Source organism: Macrotis lagotis, chromosome X (assembly GCF_037893015.1).
Source record: "Macrotis lagotis isolate mMagLag1 chromosome X, bilby.v1.9.chrom.fasta, whole genome shotgun sequence".
NCBI classification, from domain to species: domain Eukaryota; kingdom Metazoa; phylum Chordata; class Mammalia; order Peramelemorphia; family Peramelidae; genus Macrotis; species Macrotis lagotis.
Window position 1 is genome coordinate 167,872,524 of NC_133666.1, and position 19,897 is coordinate 167,892,420.

Below are 19,897 nucleotides of genomic sequence, written 5' to 3' on the forward strand. Positions count from 1 at the left end.
TACCCTTGGAAAAGTGCCCCTCAGAGAACCAAGCTTGATCACTATGCCATCATTGAGTTTCCCTTGACCACTGAGTCTGCTATGAAAAAGATTGAGGATAATAACACCCTAGTCTTTATTGCACATCAAGCAGGCGGTAAAGAAGCTGTACGGCATCAGTGCAGCCAAGGTCAGCACACTGATCCACCCTGATAGGGAGTAGAAGGCCTACATCCAACTTGCTCCAAACTATGATGCTTTAGATGTTGCCAACAAGATTGGAATCATCTAAATTGTTCAGCTGCCCTACTTCTTCACCCACAATAAAAAAGTTTTCCAGGAAAAAAAAAGAAATAATACAAGAGAACTATTCTGAATTTCTGAACAGAGAAAACGAAATAACAATTAAAAGAATTCATAAACCACTTCCAGGAAAAAGGAAAAAAACTTCAAATACAAAAGAAAGGAAATTCAAATAGCAAAACTATTTTGCACCCACAAGAAAACACAGGAGGGAATAGAATTGTGGCTGTTGTTGTTTCAGTCATATCCCATATTACACTCTTTGTGACCCTATTTGGGTCACAAGATTTTGACAAAGATACCCGAATGGTTTATCATTTCCTTCTCTAGCTTATTTTACAGATGAAGAAATGAGGCAAACAGGGTTAAGTGACCAACCCAGTATTTACACAGCTAGTAAGTGTCTGAAACCAGATTTGAAATGAGGAAAATGAATCTTCTTGACTTCAGATCAAGCACTATCTGCCCCAGGCTAACCTATCCTGCAAATCTGAGCTTAACCATACAAAAGATTGATATTCAATAAGAAGAGTTTGAAACATTTAGAAGTAAAACCAGAATTGAAGATAATTATTTACTTCGAACCAGCTCAGATAATAGAAATGGAGAAGTGAACAAATGTAACAGCCAAGGACAATAATAGCAAGAGTGTGAAGATAGTCTTCTTTGTAAATGTACACAATGAAACAGGGGTAGTGTCTGGTGAAGAAAGGAAAGGGAAGGAAAAAGGGAAGGGAAGAAAGAAAAAAAGGAAGGAGAAAGAAGGATAAAAAAAGGGAGAGAAAGAAAGGAAGAAAAAATTTAAAAAACAATGAACTGTACTAATTGAAGGGGAAGACAGGAAGGGGGAATCTACTTGAATAAGAGGAACAAAAGGAGAAAATTATATAATTAGAAAAAAGTACAGAATATTATTGTGCCACCAGAAATAATGAAATGGACTATTTCAGAGAAAACTGGAAAGACTGATAGGACTTAATTCTGAGTGAAGTGAACAGAACTAGGAGAACAATTCACACAATTATAAAATTATAGGAAAAAAATAGATTTTAGAATTCTGATTATTTTAATAATAAACCATAAGTTCAAAGAATTAAAGATGAAACATATCACTCACTTCCCTGCAAAGATTTGATAGACTAAAATCCAGAACGAGAAATATACAATTGAACATGACCAAAGTGGGAATTTGGTTTTTTGGATTATGCTTGCTTATTGTGAAGACTTTAAATCTATATTGTTCATTTGGGAGTGGCACAGAAGGAGAGAATGATTACTTGCAAAAATAAATTTACAGTCTCAGACATTTAATAATTACCTAGCAGTACAACCTTGGTCAAGTCACTTAATCCCCTGCCTTGCAAAAAGAAAATCAAAATAAATAAATAAATTTTAAAAGAAAAACTAAGTACTCCAAATAAATCAATGCAATTTTCTCACATTTATACTCCAATCCAAAAAGATAGTGACTACATTTGTGAAAGAGTTGTGCAGAACAAACTTACAAAGTGAAAGTTTGATGTTTCCAAATTAAAAAAAAAAATCTTCCCCAAAAGTGAAAAAGTAAATATTTGCTTATTAATCATTTGATTGGTGTACAGAAGTAATTCTCATCTAATTTTGAAAACACAGATCTTTCTAAATATAAGTGAACAAGGAAACTATTTACTATGAAAAAATGATATAATTTGATTCCATGTTAAACAAAAATAGTTAACTGACTTATCTTGTGATAGTACCTTGAAAGAAATGTTTGAAAAAATCTCAAAATGTTTTGGATATAGGGGAATAAATAAATAAATTTCTAGTTTGTTAAAAAAAAAAAACAAAAACAATACAGGGGGCTGCTAGGTGGTGCAGTGGATAGAGCACTGGCCTTGGAGTCAGGAGTACCTGAGTTCAAATCCAACATCAAATACTTAATAATTACCTAGCTGTGTGGCCTTGGGCAAGCCACTTAACCCCATTGCCTTGCAAAAACCAAAAAAAAAAAAAAAAGCAATACAGATATGAGGTAGCATGGCAGAGTGATGTAGACAGAGATAAGTCATTATGGCAGAATGGAAAAAGTACCGGCCATGATCCTAGGCAATTCATATTACTTCCCTGGATTCCACTTTCCTAATTTGTAAAATGAGAAAGTTGAACTAGATGAACTCTGAAGTCCCTTATAAATCCATGATCCTAAATTTGAAGACTATTCAAAAAAGAGTGGGGTTTTTTGTTGTAAAAGGTTTTTTTACTACATAAAATATAAATATGCATATGTTTCTGATATTCCTATAAGCTAGGAAGATCTGAATTCAAACTTTATTTCAGATACTCATTAGTACACTTAAAGCTTAGACCCCAGAGGGTCTCACCAAAAGGAAAATTTAGAAAGGTATTTAATTAAATGTATTTAAAATAAAAAAAATGTTTGAAGAGGATGGGGGAAAATTGGAACACTAATTCATTTTTGTTAGTGTTGTGTACTTAAACAATAATTTTGGCCAGAAATCTGGAATTATACCCAAAGTGTTATTAAACTACCTATACCTTTTGGTCCAGCAATAACACTATTATGTTTATTTCCAAAGATGATTAAGGAAGAAGGAAAAGAACTTACATGGTTTAAAATGTTTATAGCAGCTCTCTTTGTGGTGGCAAAGCACAGGAATTTGTGGGATGCCCAGCAATGGGGGAAAGACTGAAAAACTGTAGTATATAATTGATATGCAATACTACTGTGCTTTAAGAAAACATAAGCTCAATGATCTTAGGAAAACATGGAAAGATTTGCACAAAATAATGAAGAGTCGGGGTGGCTAGGTGGCGTAGTGGATAAAGCTTGGAGTCAGGAGTACCTGGGTTCAAATCTGGTCTCAGACACTTAATAATTACCTAGCTGTGTGGCCTTGGGCAAGCCACTTAACCCCATTTGCCTTGCAAAAACCTAAAAAAAAAAAAGAGTGAAATGGGAAGAATCAAGAGAACATTCTATTCAGTAACTACAATATTATTAATTAATTTATGTATTTATTCTTATTTTGTACAAATAATGTTTTTCATATATTGCTAAAATATTCTTGTTTAAGAGTAAACATAATACCCCTCCCCCCAAGAAAATATAGACCTGCATAAGTGATAAAGTAAAGGGGAGAGGAAAAAAATTAAAATAATCATAATCATAATAATTGTAGGTATGGCCAGGTGGTGCAGTGGACAGAGCACCGGCGCTGGAGCCAGGAGCACCCGAGCACAAATCCGGCCTCAGACACCCAACAATCACCAAGCTGTGTGACCCCATGCAAGCCACCCCAACCCCATTGCCCTACAAAAACCAAAAAAAAAAAGACCCCAAATAAAATAAAATAGTAATATTAATAGCAGGGGTGGCTGGGTGGCCGACAGATCACTGGCCCTTGAGCCAGGAGCACCCAGGTCCAAATCTGGCCTCAGACACCCAATAATCACCCAGCTGTGCGGCCCCAGGCAGGCCACCCAGTCCCATTTGCCCTGCAACACCCCCCAGAAAATAATAATAATAAAAAATGTGCTTCAGTCTGTGTTCCAACACTACCAGCTCTGTCACAGGTGGATCACATTCTTTAGGATAAGTCCATCACAAAAGTTATTTCCATATTTTTCCACCATTGCCATTGCTAATTGCAACTCCCTCCATTCATACTTCTCTACTACCATGAACTATATTTTCTCTCTCCTTTCACTCTGTCTCTGCTGTAGGGTAGTTGAGTGGCACCTCTGACAGATCCCCAGCCCTGGGGCCAAGAGGCCCTGAGCTCCCATACCCAGCATCCACCCGGCCCTATGGTCCTGGACAGACCATCCAATCCCAGCCCTTTGCAAGAAGTAAAAAAGAAAATGTGTTATATCTGACCACTCTCCTCACATGCTCCATCCCCTCCTCCATCATTCACATTCCCACCCCTTCCTCCTGTCCCCCTTCTCTCCTTCTTACTCCAGATGTCTATACCCCATTGAGTATATATGCTATTTTCTCTCCTAGCCACCTCTGATGAGGACAAAGATTCCCTCATTCCCCCTGGCCTTCCCCCCTTCCATATTATTGCAATAGCTCATTGTAATAAAGAAAAATCCTATTATATGAAATATCTTAGCCTATTCCTCCTCTCCTTTTTCTTTCTCCCATTACATTTCCCTTTCATCTACTAACTCCATTTTAATACCACAATATATATCCAAATTCAGTTTTCTCCTGTGTTTCATCTATAAAAGCTCCTTCTACCTGCTCTATTAAATGAGAAGGTTCATATGAGTATTATCAGTATCATTTTTCTATACAGGAATACATGTAGTTCATTATCATTAAGTCCCTCCTATTTTTATCTTCTCCTCCACTCTATGCTCCGCCTGAGTCCTGTATTTGAAGATCAAACCTACTCTTCAGCTCTGGCCATTCCAGAAGGAACATTTGCAATTCCCCTGGTTCATTGAAAGTCCATCTTTTTCCCTGGAAGAGGATGTTCAGTTTTGCTGGGTAGTTGATTCTCAGTTGCATTCTGAGCTCTTTTGCCTTCAAGTATATTATATTCCAAACCCTATGAGTTTTTAATATAGTTGCTGCTAAGTCTTCTGTGATCCTGATTGCAGCTCCACGATATTTGAATTGTGTCCTTCTGGCTGCTTGTAATATTTTCTCTTTGACTTGGGAGTTCTGGAACTTGGCTATAATATTCCTAGGGGTTGGTTTTTTGGGATCTCTTTCTCTGGGGGATCAGTGGATTCTCTCCATTTCTATTTTTCCCTCTGCCTCTAGGATATCAGGGCAATTTTCCTGTAATACTTCTTTGAAAATGATGTCAAGGCTCTTTTCCTGAGCATGACTTTCAGGTATTCCAATAATTTTTAAATTATCTTTCCTAAATCTGTTTTTCCATATCAGTTGTTTTTTCAATGAGATATTTCATGTTTTCTTCTAATTTTTCATTCTTTTGGTTTTGAAGTATTGAGTCCTGATTTCTCATAAAATCAGCAATCTCCCTGAGTTCTATTCTTTGTCTGAAGGATTTGTTTTCCTCAGAGCTCTTATCTCCTTTTCCATCTGGCCGATTCTGATTTTTAAAGCATTCTTCTCCTCAATAACTTTTTGAACTGTTTTATCCACTTGACCTAAGCTGGTTTTAGCATGTTATTTCCTTCAGCATTTTTTTGGATCTTCTTAACTAAGCTGCTGACTTCATTTTCATGTTTTTTCTGCGTCTCTCTCATTTCTTTTCCCAATTTTTCCTCTATCTCCCTCACTTGATTTTCAAAGTCTTTTTTGAGCTCTGTCATGGCCTGAGCCCAATTTCTGTTTTTCTTGGAGTCTTTAGATGAAGGGGCTTGTGCTTCCTCATCTTCAGACTGAGTGTTTTGACCCTTCTTGGGATCACAGGCAAAGTATTTCTCAATGGTGTTCCTCTTTTTTTCTCTGCTTACTCATTTTCCCAGCCTGAGCCTGGTTTTGGGATGCTTCCTGAGCTTTTGGGACACCCCCACAAGGATCTCAGTGTGTGAGGCTCTGTCCTCCCTCCTGGTCTGTGAATGACCATAAGCACCCCACCTCTGCCACAGGGGTGGGGGGGGGCCCTGCTGTTCTATGGGGGCCTAGACTCAAATCAGGATCTGAATGTGGTCAGAACCCCAGAGTCCTCTTCCAGGGGCAGAGGACACAGCTGGGTAGTCTCTCTCTTCACTCCCCTCCCTAGGTTCAATGGGCTTATGCACTTGGGGCTCCTGTTTACTGGCTCCACCTGCTTCTGGTTCCTGGATGTGGTCTGCTTTGGCCATGCTGCTGCTCTCACTGTGTGCCCTGAGGGCTGGGCTTCACATGCTCGCTCTGGCAGAGGTCCCCTCTGCTGTTCCCCCAAGTTGTGCCTTGTGCTCCCTGGGGTGTAGGTCAAGAAATTGCCCGCTGCTGTGAGCTGCTGCTCCCAGCGCCCTGGAGCTGCCTCCGGGAGGCTGAAATTCCTTTGCTCTGGTGGGCCACCCCTCTGATCCATGGAGCTGAGCCTTTCCACTCTTTTCCAGGTTACCTTGGGTTGGAGAATTGCCTCACTGGATCCCTCTGTGGGTTCTGTCTCTGGAAAATGTAGTTAGAGTCCTTAGTTTATAAGTTTTGCTTCAGAGTAACTGAGAGAAGGTCCTCTCCTGTCACCATCTTGGCTCCGCCCCCCTACAATATCATTTTAAGAGTGACTTTGAATGAATAAGTTATTTTTGCTATTTTAAATTCCCCAAGTAACTATAAAGGATATATGAAGAAAGATGTTATTTGCATGCAGAGAAAGAACTGTTAAAGTATGTATAAAATAATTTACATGCATATGTACATACATATACATATGTTTGTGTATATGTGTGTGTGTGTATGCATGTGTCTAATGGTGGCCATCTCAAGTGGGGAAAGACAAGAAAAATTAGAAAAAAATTTTCATAACTTTTTTGTATATAATTTTGTATATGATTAGCAAATTGTACATAATAGATTGGCAGTCTCGTGTGCAATCATCTTTTTTTTTAATATGTTATAGAAATGCTCATTTTATTCCCTAAATTAAAAATAAAATAAATTTTAAAAAAGAAAGGTATAGGACAACTATTTGTATTTAAATACAATGTCTGAGACAGTTATTTATGCTTAAAACATATAAGATTCATAAACAGAAATTGTTAGAAAAAATAAACAACAGAAGCCAGCCGTAATACTATGTAACTACTGTCATCCTCTACCGGTATGTTGAAAGTTAAAACATTAAAACATGAATCATTATCTACCTCCAGTTCCATATTGTCCAAAAAAATTCTCCCATCCTCATGTCTTCTGACTACGGTATGCAAGAGCTGACAAATTAAAGGTACTTCAAGTTTAAGAGTGGAAAGAAATGAGACATTTATAGAGTATTATAGAATATTTGACAATGAAGTCCATAGCAGGGAAAGGCAATTCAGAACAAGGAAAAGAGGTTCAGTGAGGGCACCTTGATTCAGATAAGCACATTTCAGTGCTTCTGTGTTGCTTATCATGGTCTGCTGGTTAAGTCCGAGAGAATTGTTAGACTAGATGACCTCTGAGTTCCTTTTAGCTCTAAATATGTGATTCTACAGCTCTAAACTTAAGATCTTTCTGTCATATGCAATTCATTTCTGTAGCCTGTTAATATAGATCCTAAATGGTATGTAAAGAGTGTCCTCCAGAGCTAACTTTGCTCCAGATCACTGGCACTATCATTGTGGCTTGATTGTCTATAGCTCCTTTTCTATCTGCACATTTCCCCTGGGCAAAGGACCTGCAGTGAAAGAACACTTGTTTCTGCTGTAGGTTAGAGTGGGAAAGAGACTTAAAAAAAAAAGGAACTAAAAACGGAATTCTTACAAAAAAATTTGGAGGCAATGTCCATCTTTCCTGAAATCCATCATAGATAAATCCTACCCTAATAACTAAAAAAGAAGGGCACAGGTAAATGGCTATGTTGAACTTGAAGGTCATACCCTTTGGGATGTGCCACCAAGCACAATGGGTATTGTCTTAGCCACTCCTTGGGGGGCTGCCCCTGTGGCACATGTATTGGAGATACCTGAAGCCAGATGCTAAACCATGGCCCCCAAGCACCACCCTTGTCCAACCCACTATGGGAATATATTTAAGCAAAGTCCTCTGAGGCTCTCTTTTTTTTTCTCTCAGATCTTCTTTGCAGGATGGCCACTTTCTCTAAGCTACAGCCATATGCTCCAACCTATGCACTGGAGCACTATGGCTTCAGGTCCATGAAGCCAGATTTATGATATACTAAGCTTTTCTTTTCTCCTCTCCTGGGTTCCCAGCCTTTTCCTTCTCTCTTCCTTCCTCAAAATTCTTTCCTATATTGTTTCCAGGCTTGTAACTAAATTCTTTCCTAGGCCTACATTGTTTCTGTGAACTTTTCAGGCTTGGGAAATAAAAATCCTGAGCTTTTCCAAATCCAGGGCTAGTTATGAGTTTTTCCACTCTCAAAGAACTCTCATCTTTAGGGCAGCACCACCAATTTTCCCATCATCAACTCTACCTTCTGGATCCACAGGACCAGATCATCATAATATTTTAGGTTTTTTTTTTCTGAATTTTTAGTTTCAGATCCTGCAAAATCCAAAAAGATATCATATGCACTCACTATATGGAATTACTAAGGAAGGCAAGCCAAATTGATACATGTTTAAACTACAATGGTTAAAACAAAGAAGGAATTTTGAAATAATCCTCAATCAATCAGAAAATTCAATTATCCAGGACACAATTAATCAAATATTTTATTTAATCAAGTTTATGCTATATTTACTTTATAGAAGAGAAACTTGAATTGACCCAAGTTTGAGGCTATGTTGCATTAAAAACTAGACTGGCTGGGATTAGAGAACACCTGCATGTTTTATTCTCCTTCCTGCTGATTTGATTTTCAACCCCTTACTTTGAATTAAAAGTAATACCCTCTTAAACATCCACTGTTTTCTGGCTTTTTGTTCTTTTGATTTTAAAAAGAAATTTTATCAATGTCTTTTTTCTTTAACATTGTCTAAATTTCCCCTTGAATTCTTCCCCCTCCCCACTTTCAGAGAGCCATTCCAAAATAATAAAGAATTTTTTATTTATTCTTTTGTACTTCTCCGAGCAGTCTTGTAAATCTGAAAAGATATAAACATATTTTCTTTGAAAGAAAAGTCATCCTACTAATGAAATACTGGTAAAAGTCATGGGCACTTACATTAAGGAGGTTATCAATCAGGTTGTTCCCTATGGAAAAGATCTGAAGTTTTACTAATGTGTCCATAGCATCCATCTTGGAAATTCGGTTGCTGAATAAGCTCAGATCTTCTAATTTAACTAAGGTATCTAGACCTTCAATTGACTCAATGTTGTTGAAAGATAAATCTGAAAATTAAAAAAAAAATTAAGAAACTTGTTAAATTGACTTCAATTTTAGTATAAGTAAAAATGATACTTAGTTTCTCCATGTTGAATAAAAATAGAAGTAGTACCAGATTTATGGTAGGTGCTGGTTATACAGAGACAAAAATTAGACAATTCCTGCCTTCAAGGAGATAATGTTCAATAAGAAGGCAGAAAGCAAATTTTTATCAAGACTTACTCTGGGTCAAGCCTTTATTATAATCATCTCCTTGGATCTTCCCAGCAGCCCTGGGAAGTAAAAGCTATTGTTTTCTGTATTTTTACAGCTGAGGGGACTAAGGGTCACACATCTCAATACAAGTTTTCCTGACTGTGCTCTGTCCACTCTGCCACCTAGCTGCCCAAGAGACCAAGTACATACTGCTGTGCTTGATTACCTTATTGGTGGTCTAACAAATTCTAATCTTTGTGGGGGGAGGGAAGGGACAGCTAGGTCATGTAGTGGATAGAGTGCAGGGCCAGGAATCTTGAAGACCTGAGTTCAAATTGAGCCTCAGTCTTAGCAGCTGTACTCTCCCTCAAGGGGAAGAAATCACTTTGAATATTTCTAAATATTAAAATAAATGTGTAACTATTTTGCAAATCATTTGCAGAGATAAATGATTTGATAGAAATAAATCTAAATAAACTATGGCATATCAATGTTGCTACTGTTTGGTCTGATTCTTCAAGACCCCATATGGGGTTTTCTTGGCAAAGATACTAAAGTGGTTTGCCACTTCCTTCTCCAGTCTATTTTACAGATAAGGAAACTGAGACAAATAGGGTGAAGTGATTCCCCTCCAAGATCACACTACTAATAAGTGTCTGAAGTCACATTTGAACTCAGCCCTTCTTGACTCCAAAGTCAGCAGTCTATCCACTGTGCCAACCAACTGCACCAGTGTACCAATATTATGCCATTAAAATAATAAATGATCAATATGAAGAAATTTGGAAAGATTTTTATGAAGTAAAGCAAAGTGAAGGAAGCAGAATCAGAGGATTTACACACTGTTTGTTATATAATCTCAGCTGGGCCCTCACTGCAGTAAGACAATCCTTTTATACCTCCTTAAGTGATTCATTATCCCATTCAGGGTAATGCCTTTTCCACCCTCCTCATATTTTCCATTGCTCCTCCTTTCTCCACCCTTTCAGTTGAGAACTTTGTCTCATATTTTACTGGAAAAGAAAGGCTATTCATCAGAATTCCCTCTTTTCCTCATCACGCAGATACCATCTACCAATTTCTCCTCCTTTATCTCTGTCTCCCATGGAAATAATCTTTGCCAAGGAAAACTTCCATCTCATCTTCTCCAACAGATTACACCCTCTATCATCCCTACTCTCTCACTAATCTTCACTCTTTCCCCATTTAATGGCTGTTTCCATACATATACATACATACATACATATATATATATATATATATATATATATATATATATATATCCAAATCTTCCATTCAGCCATGCCTGCTAGTTATCATCATCTATCTCTCCTCCCTTTTCAGACTTAACTTGAGAAGAACTTCTACAACAGGTCCCTCCACTTCCTTTCCTCTCACCCTTTTAACTCCCAGGGGTCTGGATTCAGCAATCTCTTAGTTACTAAATCCCATGGCCTTCTCTCAGCCTTCATTCTTCTTGAACTTTCTGCAGTTTTTGACACTAGTGCTCTCTCCTAGTTGTGCTCCTATTATGACTCTTCTGTCTCCTTTGCTGAATCTTCATCCTTGTCATGTTCACCAAATGTTTCTTTTTTTTTTTTTTAGGTTTTTGCAAGGCAAATGGGGTTAAGTGGCTTGCCCAAGGCCACACAGCTAGGTAATTATTAAGTGTCTGAGGCAGAATTTGAACTCAGGTCCTCCTGACTCTAGGGCGGGTGCTCTATTCACTGCACAACCTAGCCGACCTGAAAATTTGACATTTCTAAGAATGTTTCTATTATTTTTGAAAACACAACATAGAAATATACTTTAAAAATTAATGTTTTCCATAACTTGAACAAAAATATTCATAGCAACCCTTTTTGTGGTGGCAAAGAATTGGAAATCAAGTAAATGTCCTTCAATTGGGGAATGGCTTAGCAAACTGTGGTATATGTATGTCACGGAACACTATTATTCTATTAGAAACCAGGAGGGATGGGAATTCAGGGAAGCCTGGAGGGATTTGCATGAACTGATGCTGACTGAGATGAGCAGAACCAGAACACCCTAACAGCAACATGGGGGTAATGATCAACCTTTATGGACTCGATCATTTCATCAGTGCAACAATCAGGGACAATTTGGGGCTATCTGTGATGGAGAATACCATCTATATCCAGATAAAAAATCTTGGAATTTGAACAAAGTCCAAGGACTATTTCCTTTAATTTAGAAAAAAAAAACCTGATATCTTATTGTCTGATCTTGTTATCTCTTATACTTTATATTTCTTCCTTAAGGATATGATTTCTCTCTCATCACACTCAATTTGGATCAATGTACATCATGGAAACAATGTAAACACTGACAAATTGCTTTCTGTGGGGGATGGGGAGAGAAGTAAGATTAGGGGAAAAATTAAATAAAGAAAAATGAAATAAAGATTTAAAAAACTAATGTTTTCCCTTCTACAAATGATAAAATTATATTCTAAATACACACTGCTAGAGTGGTACTTGATTGATTAAATTGAAAATGAGTCAATGGAGTCATATCTGATTATAAGAAATAGCAAAGTCAACCTTACCAAGCCAGACCAGATTAACTAGACTTTCTAATCCAGTTATCTTCTCAATGATGTTGTTGTCTAGCTGTAATTTTGTCAGACTCTCAAACTGCCATAGATTGTCAATTCTGAGGATGTCTAAAATCAGAGAAGACAATATAAATCGATATCAGTCCTATTTGATTAGCATATTTATATAACTATTGAATACAAATGTTCAATAACAACAATAAACAACATTCTACGTTAATTGTATTTGTTCACTGATGTGTGAAGATCACTAAAAAAAAAATTCAAGAGAAAAGACCCTTTTCATTGGGTACCTTTGGTTATCCAAATGGAAGACAAATCAGCTATAAAACAAGTGTACACTGGTTGTTAGTGCTGACCAGGAATCATTTGAAAGGCTTATAGCTTATATATATTTAGAGTTCCAAGAGACTTTTTAGGGCTTTTAGAAAAGTCATCTAATTTTAAAGATGAGGGAAATGATACTCAAAGATATTTTAAGTGACTAACCCAAAGTAATATGAATAAGCATCAGAGGCAGGTTTTCTGACTCCAGTTAATACTTTTGCAGTTTTTTTTCCTTATGTCACTAAATGAAGAACTACAAAATGGAGGGTTTTAATGAATTCACTCCACAAGGGTCTTGAAAGGTATTGACCTTCATTTGGATTATCAGTAGGAATGGAGTAGTCTACAAGATGAAACCCTAACTTCTGAAGTTGGAACTACTTCAAGTTCATTACATTTAGTAATCCATTCCTGTATCACAGGTATTATGGTACTGTAGGCTTTCTGGCAGGTAATGTAACAGGGAAGATGACAAACACAATTTCATTATCTTCTACTGCCAGACAAATAAAAGCTACATGTATTTGTGTCTGAAAATAATAGGACAAACACACTGTGAATGACTGACAGTGGTGGCCTTGAGCTCTAGGCTTAACAATAGAATGGAAAGAAAATCCATAGCATACAAAGATATTTGTCATACTGAAATGATCAAGACTCATTCTGTATCAATTTCTTCTTGATTCTATTTATAATGAATAATTTTGTCCTGTAACTGCTTTAGTCATGGGCTCTGTCTCTGAACTTAGTTCAGAGTTCAGTTGTCCCATAATGGGTTAAGCTTAGAAATCCAGTTTCCTTGCTAATCACTTTTCTGTCCTTGACTGAAGGAATCAACTTTTATGGTGTTGCTGACTTTGGGGAGTCAGGTCTAATATCTTTCAACCACCATGCTATCCAAATTCCAACACTGAATACTTCTTAGTCAAAGGGAGGAAGGAGGGGGTCAGTGCTAGCCCTTCTTTCCAGACTTTTCCTTGTTCCCCTTGCCTTAGCTATGTTTCAAACCATGTTTTTCCCCAATCCTATGAGGTCACCTGCCCTGTTTTGTTTTTTGTTCTATATTCCCCAAGAACCTATAAAAGAGAAGTGTCCCCTTCATTTGGGGTCTTAGCTTACTGAGGAAGCTAAGATTTTATTCACTGGTATATTCATGCTTTATTAACAATTTTATTATGCTTGGAACTTTATGCCTCAGTTTACTTTAAGTATTCCTATACTAGATCAGACTGGCACCTCTCACATAGTAGACACACAACAAATATTTGTTCGAACACATTGAACTGACCCATTGCTTACCTTTCATGGAGTTCTGTTATTTACAGAAGCCCCAAGTGACCTTGATTTGGGAAGGCATACCTAAATTCAATAACAAATTGGAGCCCTTGAAAACTCTGTTCTTTGAATTTTCTTAATTCTCTACAGAGGGAAAAAGAGCAATCTGATTGTTTCTAGATATCTCTTTGTAATTGTCACTTTGTCATTCATACAGACTTTTAAAACCAGTTGCTGTCCATGCTTCAATATGTTCATCAAACGGGTATGTAATCCCCACTCAAAGCCCCTCTTTCAGAAGAAAGTCTAGTGGTGGCCTCCAAATCCCAATGAAAGAATAAAAGTTTTCCTTGGAAAAGGGTGGGAGGAGAAGAATGTAGAGATTCTATTTTGCCTTTCTTTGAGTCATATTCTACAACAGACCTCTCCTTATACTTAGTCTCCTTCATTACATGTAAATTAGGAAATACTGATATTTAGAGCCAGTTATACTCATTTCTTATTCATCAACAAAAATTCCATTGATACTCAAACAATAATTTCACTGGAACTTTTTATAAATTGCTTATATTTATTTAAAATGAAATTATTCAAATAGCATTATACCTAGGAAGAGTCTAATCTTAGTCTAGGTCTAACTGTCATTATTATAAATGAAATACCAAATCTAACTGGAAATTATTCTACATTTACATTTTATTAGGAATTTAGGTTCCTTAGATAAAGTCTAAACCACAGTGGTGTTAAAAAAAAGTTAAACCTAACAGAACAAAACAAGAGAAACTCTCTCTCTACAGAGACACATACAACTCACTCTGAAAATCCAGCTGCAGACTTAAGACATCTTTGAAATTAATGCGCTCCTGTTTAGCTACTTGTCCTGCTACATCTTGAGGTCCCTGTTCTTCCACAGCCAATGTAAGCAGCTCTTCATCAATCACATTTGGCTCTATAGTATCATATAACCGAATCATCTTCCAATCTTAGTTATCCTAAAGAACAGAACAATTTTTTTATGCAACATACCAGAAATTTATCTGTGACCTGTTGTAGACTTGAATATAAACAGAGCAATGATGCCTAGAACTCCTAATAGGGAGATGGGGAAAGTAAAAAAGTAGTTAGTCATCTAATTAGCCCATTTATATGGTATTATTCTGTGGGAAAATAAATTCTGAAATTTCTTGAGAAACTAGAGTTTGAAGCCAGTTTTCCCCTCTCTGGTCAATTTCTTCCACAAAAAGAGATGATTTCAAGTCTTTCCAGCTTTCATCCATACTTTGGATATGAAAATTATAATAGCTAATTAAAATAGATGGGCCCAGGGAAGCTAGGTGGTGCAGTGGAGAGAGCACCCGCCCTGGAGTCAGGAGTACCTGGGTTCAAATCCGGTCTCAGACATTAAATAATTACCTAGCTGTGTGACCTTGGGCAAGCCACTTAACCCCATTTGTCTTGCAAAAAAACAAAAACCAAAACCTATAAAAACAAAAAATAGATGGGCCCAAAATGTAGCAAGAGCAAGGGAAATCTATATCACATATATATGGAATGTTAAAAGGCCTAGGAGAAGTCCCTGAATACAGGATAGATAAACTGAAAAAGGAACACATGGAAAAGAATTGTACAAGATGAATAGTGGATCAATGTCTAATATAAGGAATATCCAAATCAATGAAGTCATAAATCCATAATAAATGGCTAATTTCCTGACAATGGAAAAAATTATTGGCAAAGATCAGAAGATCTTTTTCTCTGGGGAACATCTCCACAAATCAGACCAATGCTAAAGTCTTCATAATGTGAATAATGGCAAATTGAGAAATGTGGTTTTCCCTTCTCATTTTTTTCCCCCAGGAAAATATAGAGGAAACATTTCTTTAGATTTGGATACTTACAAGTTTGAGAAATGCTCTGTAGCCAAGGAATCCAAGACCTGATAGAGTTCTATCTCTCCTCTACTATCTCTTTAGCTAGAGTGCAACAAAAAAGTCCATCTATTTCTAGATTGCCATTCTCACCCTCTCCCTTCATTGAAGTTTATTGCATTCCCTCTGTTCTCCTTTTGTAAAGGTCTGCTGATCAGCAGTAATCTCTGCTCACTTTGTTTCAGAATGTTAACAGGGATGCCCCCACCCCCCCACCCCCTGGCCCCCATCCCAAGGGATTGCTAAAATTTTGCAAAGTATTATTAACAGCAACAACATGTGATGATCAGCTATAATAGATTTAGCTGTCCTCAGCAGCACGATGATTAAAGACAATTCTGAAGGACTTGTGATGGAAAATGCCATATATATATCCAGGGATAGAAATATGGAGTCTGAATGTAGATCAAAGCATACTACCTTCCATTTTTAAAATTTGTTTTATGCTTGCTCATTCCATCAGTGCAACAGTCAGGGACAATTTTGGGGTATCCGCGATGGAGAATACCATCTGTATCCAGAGAAAGAATTGCGGAGTTTGAAGAAAGACCTATTACCTTTAATTTAAAAAAAAAAACTTATCTTCTGATGTAATTTTACTATCTCTGATATTTTATTTTTTTCCTTAAGGATTTGAGTTCTCAACACATTCAACTTAGATCAATGTATAGCATGGAAACAATATAAAGACTAACAGTCTGCCCTTTGTGGGGGCGGGGGGGAGGGAAATGAGAAATTATAAAATTCAAAAATAAATTATTTTTAAAAACTTGTCTTATGCTTTAAGATTTTTTCTTCTCATGTTTTTTCCTCTTTTGTTCTGATTTTTCTTTCACATAACTAATATGGAAAAAAGTTTAACATATGTATATGTATATACGTATATAACCTATATCAGATTACTCATTGTCAAGGGAAAGAGGGTGGGAGAGAGGGAGAAAAATGTAGAACTCAATATCTTACTAAAAAAATGAATGTTGAAAATTATCTTTGCATGTAGTTGGAAAAATAAATTAATATTTTTTTAAAAATTTGAAAAATATTTAACTGGGAATTATTCCAGTTTGGTGACCAGTCAATTTCATTACAATTTTTATAACTCACGAATCTTCCCAAGAATAAAGAGAATCCTTGAAGTCGCTTTGGAGCAAATTATTTCCCTTAATCCTAAAAGAACCTAAACCCTTATACCGTGCGAGCAAATGTTTTGTTTCGCTTTTTTCACTTCTCAAAAGAGGCTATTCTCTGCTCCATTTTTTCTTTATCTGACTTAGTTACTGAATGGATGTTGCTCCAGGCAAACTGAGACCTGCTAAAGATCTTAGCTTAAAAAAGTAAAGGTCTCTCCCACAGCATCCAGGGTCATCTTCAGTCATCCTCATTCATATCTGACCACGGGACCCAGATGGCTCTGGAGGATAAAGTAAGGCTGATGATTTCACCCAGCACCCCTCATTTAAATCCAACACGTTTGCATGTCCTGGCACCATCTACCTGATGTCATTGACCTTTTTCAGAATGAAGGACAAACAAACAAGCTAACAGAGTTCACTATGGGAAAAGGCCCTGGACTAAAACCCAGTTACCAGGAATGCTCTGAGTTGGTACAGTGGGTGAGATCAGTGAGCCTGCTCTCTGATAATACTTTGACCTCCCACTTTGGAGGTGGGGGTGAGGGGTGGGGTTGTGTCTGTCCACGTGGCTCCGTGCTCTGATAGGGGAGCTTTCATTTGTATTTTACCTAGCACCAGACTATCCCACCAGATTATCATAAGCATGCCAAACACTTCTTCTAGGGTCACATTATTTGCTCTTTTCCCCCTTTAAAAAGCAGGTATCCTGAAAGCAGAGACTATCTTGTTTGTACAGTATCCCAGTGTTTAAGGCAATAGCATATGATAAATGCTTAATAATTTTTTTTATTCATCCATCTATCTTTCCATGAAGACAAATAAGAAATTCATTCTAGGATTAATTTCTAAAATTTTACATCATTTCAGTTGTTTTTCCTTTGCTTCTTTCAACAGGATGACTTGAATAATATTGATAAAGAATTTATTACAAAGGTTTTCATGTTGTTCTGATGATTTTTCTCTCCTCATGATTTTCATTTTAATATTCCATTAATTCATTTTTTAATACCTTGAATTGAATTTAGTCAAACACTGACTAATTTTCAACAGAATTATAATGTGCTGGATTTTCTTTTAATTTTAATTTTATATTTTACTGACTCCCTCCCTCTTCCATCTTCAACTAGTAATAAATAATACTTTATTTTTTCTTTTCCACTGAACCCATCATTGGAATATTTCTGTCTTTTTTGTATGTGTGGTCTCTCTTGTTTTGCATTTCTTCCAAAAAATTTTTTGTAGAATTAAATTGCTTTCCAATTTTATCTGAATTAACTCTGTTGAAGTGAAACTAATGTGCTACTTGATCTCTTATGAATATTAATGCTTGTCATTTGATGAGGCTAATGAGAATACCAGTTGTTTTTATGATTGCCTTATTTTAGCTGTTTACATACATGTTCACATTGCTGATAATTCACTGATAATTACTGTTGCTAGTTGTTACTGCTTCTAATTGGCATTGCTATCATTTACTAATTTGTTTGGCTAGTTACATTATTGCTCTTTGATAATACAATGAGTACTGGTAGGTGATGTTTAAAAAGTATTGTCACAAATGCGGTGAGGACATGGTCACATTTGGAGAGGAGGCTAATTCTTGAAGTAGACTAAATGTATAAGAATGAGGATAGAAAAGCTCAGAAGAGGTAAGTAAAGAAGTTGGGAGACTGCAAGGAGGCTGGTATTCCATGAGTGAGCACAACCCAAAAAAGCAAACACCTGGTGTAACTACCAGAACACATTGAGCATTTAAGAACACCAGACAAAATGAGAAAAAGGAAAGTTCACATCATTACACCAGGAGTTAATAAAGTTGGGTCATTGTTCCCAAGAAATCTGTGACATGAATGAATGAAAATGATAACAGCACAATATGGGAAATCCATGCTTGGAACTGCATTTAGTTTGTCATATACAAAATATTCATTTGTAAGTGATGTTGGCACTATATAACCATAACCAGAGTGTTAGTTCTACTTATGCCTAGACAACTCTGAAGGTATAGCTTTCCTAAATCAAATAGCACTGTAATGGCTTAATGGTCCAAAGTTAAAAACATTAAGTTGATGGGGAAACATGACTAGTTCTTCATAGACAAGACAGAAAGAGAAGGGCCAGCTTCCCTGAGTCATATGGAGAAACCTCACTTGAATATGGTTAGAAGTACACTGAATTGTATGAAAAATTTCATAAAAAAATTTCACATGATAAGAGGGCAAGAGTCACAGGATCAGGCAGAAAAACTTTGGCTGATGGCAGACATAGGAGTGAATATGTGCTGGCAGAAAACAACACCCCAGGTCAAAATTAAGAATTTTCTCAAGGAGAGGACCCGTGCTCTCCCAGGGAACAACCCTAACTTTGAGAATCTACTTTAAGCCAATGACAGAGGCAAGGATGACAAATGTGGAAAATGACAATTATTGAAGGGACATAAGGAAAAACAGGCACACTAAGATACAGTTGCTGGAGCAGAGAAATGACCCAGCTCTTCTGGAAATCAATTTAGAACTAAAGTCCAAAAGTTTAGACTAAACTATACATACCTTTTGTCCCAGTGATATCACGACCCCAAAGAGATTAAATTAAATAAGGAAAAGACACAGCCATAAAAAATCTATATAAACAAACAAACAAACAAATAAATAAATATATATATGTATGTATATACATATATATAATCTATATAGCTCTTTTAGTACCAGCAAAGAACTGGAAATAAAGGAGGTAGCTATGAATTGTAAATGACTGAGTAAACTGTGGTATATGACTATTAACAGAATATAACTGTGCTGTAAGAAATGACGCCAAGATGGTGGCCTGAAGTCAGGAAGATCCCAGCGCTTTTCCTGAAATAACTTTAAATGAAGCCTCTAGACAGACGCTGAAGTGACAGAACCCATAAAAATCAATGTGAGAAGGAAATTCAGCAACTTGTGAATAGGTAAAAGGGAAGTGTAGCCCAGTGGAGGTGGAAAAGTTCAGGGCAGCTCAGGTCCCAGCTTGTGCAGCAGGCCTAGTAAGGGTCCAATCCCCAGCTAGGAAGAAGCTCCAAAACACTGGTGCAACAGGCACAACTGGCTTGAGCTGCCCTAATGCAGAGAACAAACTGCTAGCACCTGAAATATCAGAGAGGAAAGCAAGGGATCAGATCTCCCAGCCCCAGCCCAAAAAGTTTGGGACTATGCTCCCTTTGTCCCAGGAGCAAAGCAAAAATGAGCAAAAAATGAACAAAAAAAAAACCCAAAGCAAAAAAGGCATTAGTCAAAGATA

At 36.8% G+C, this 19,897-nt stretch overlaps 1 protein-coding gene across 3 annotated transcripts in view; it reads right to left on the reverse strand.

Moving 5' to 3' along the window:
• DRC3 (dynein regulatory complex subunit 3) overlaps positions 1-19,897 on the reverse strand; it is a 132,253-nt gene that overhangs the window by 94,028 nt on the left and 18,328 nt on the right. For all 3 annotated transcript variants that reach the window (XM_074208442.1, XM_074208440.1, XM_074208441.1), the window contains exons 2-4: positions 14,375-14,552; positions 11,950-12,066; positions 9,024-9,190 (exon numbers count right to left, since the gene is read on the reverse strand). In XM_074208442.1, coding sequence (XP_074064543.1) covers positions 9,024-9,190; positions 11,950-12,066; positions 14,375-14,534 — 444 coding nt within the window. In that variant the 5' untranslated portion in view covers positions 14,535-14,552. The remainder of the gene's footprint in view (positions 1-9,023; positions 9,191-11,949; positions 12,067-14,374; positions 14,553-19,897) is intronic.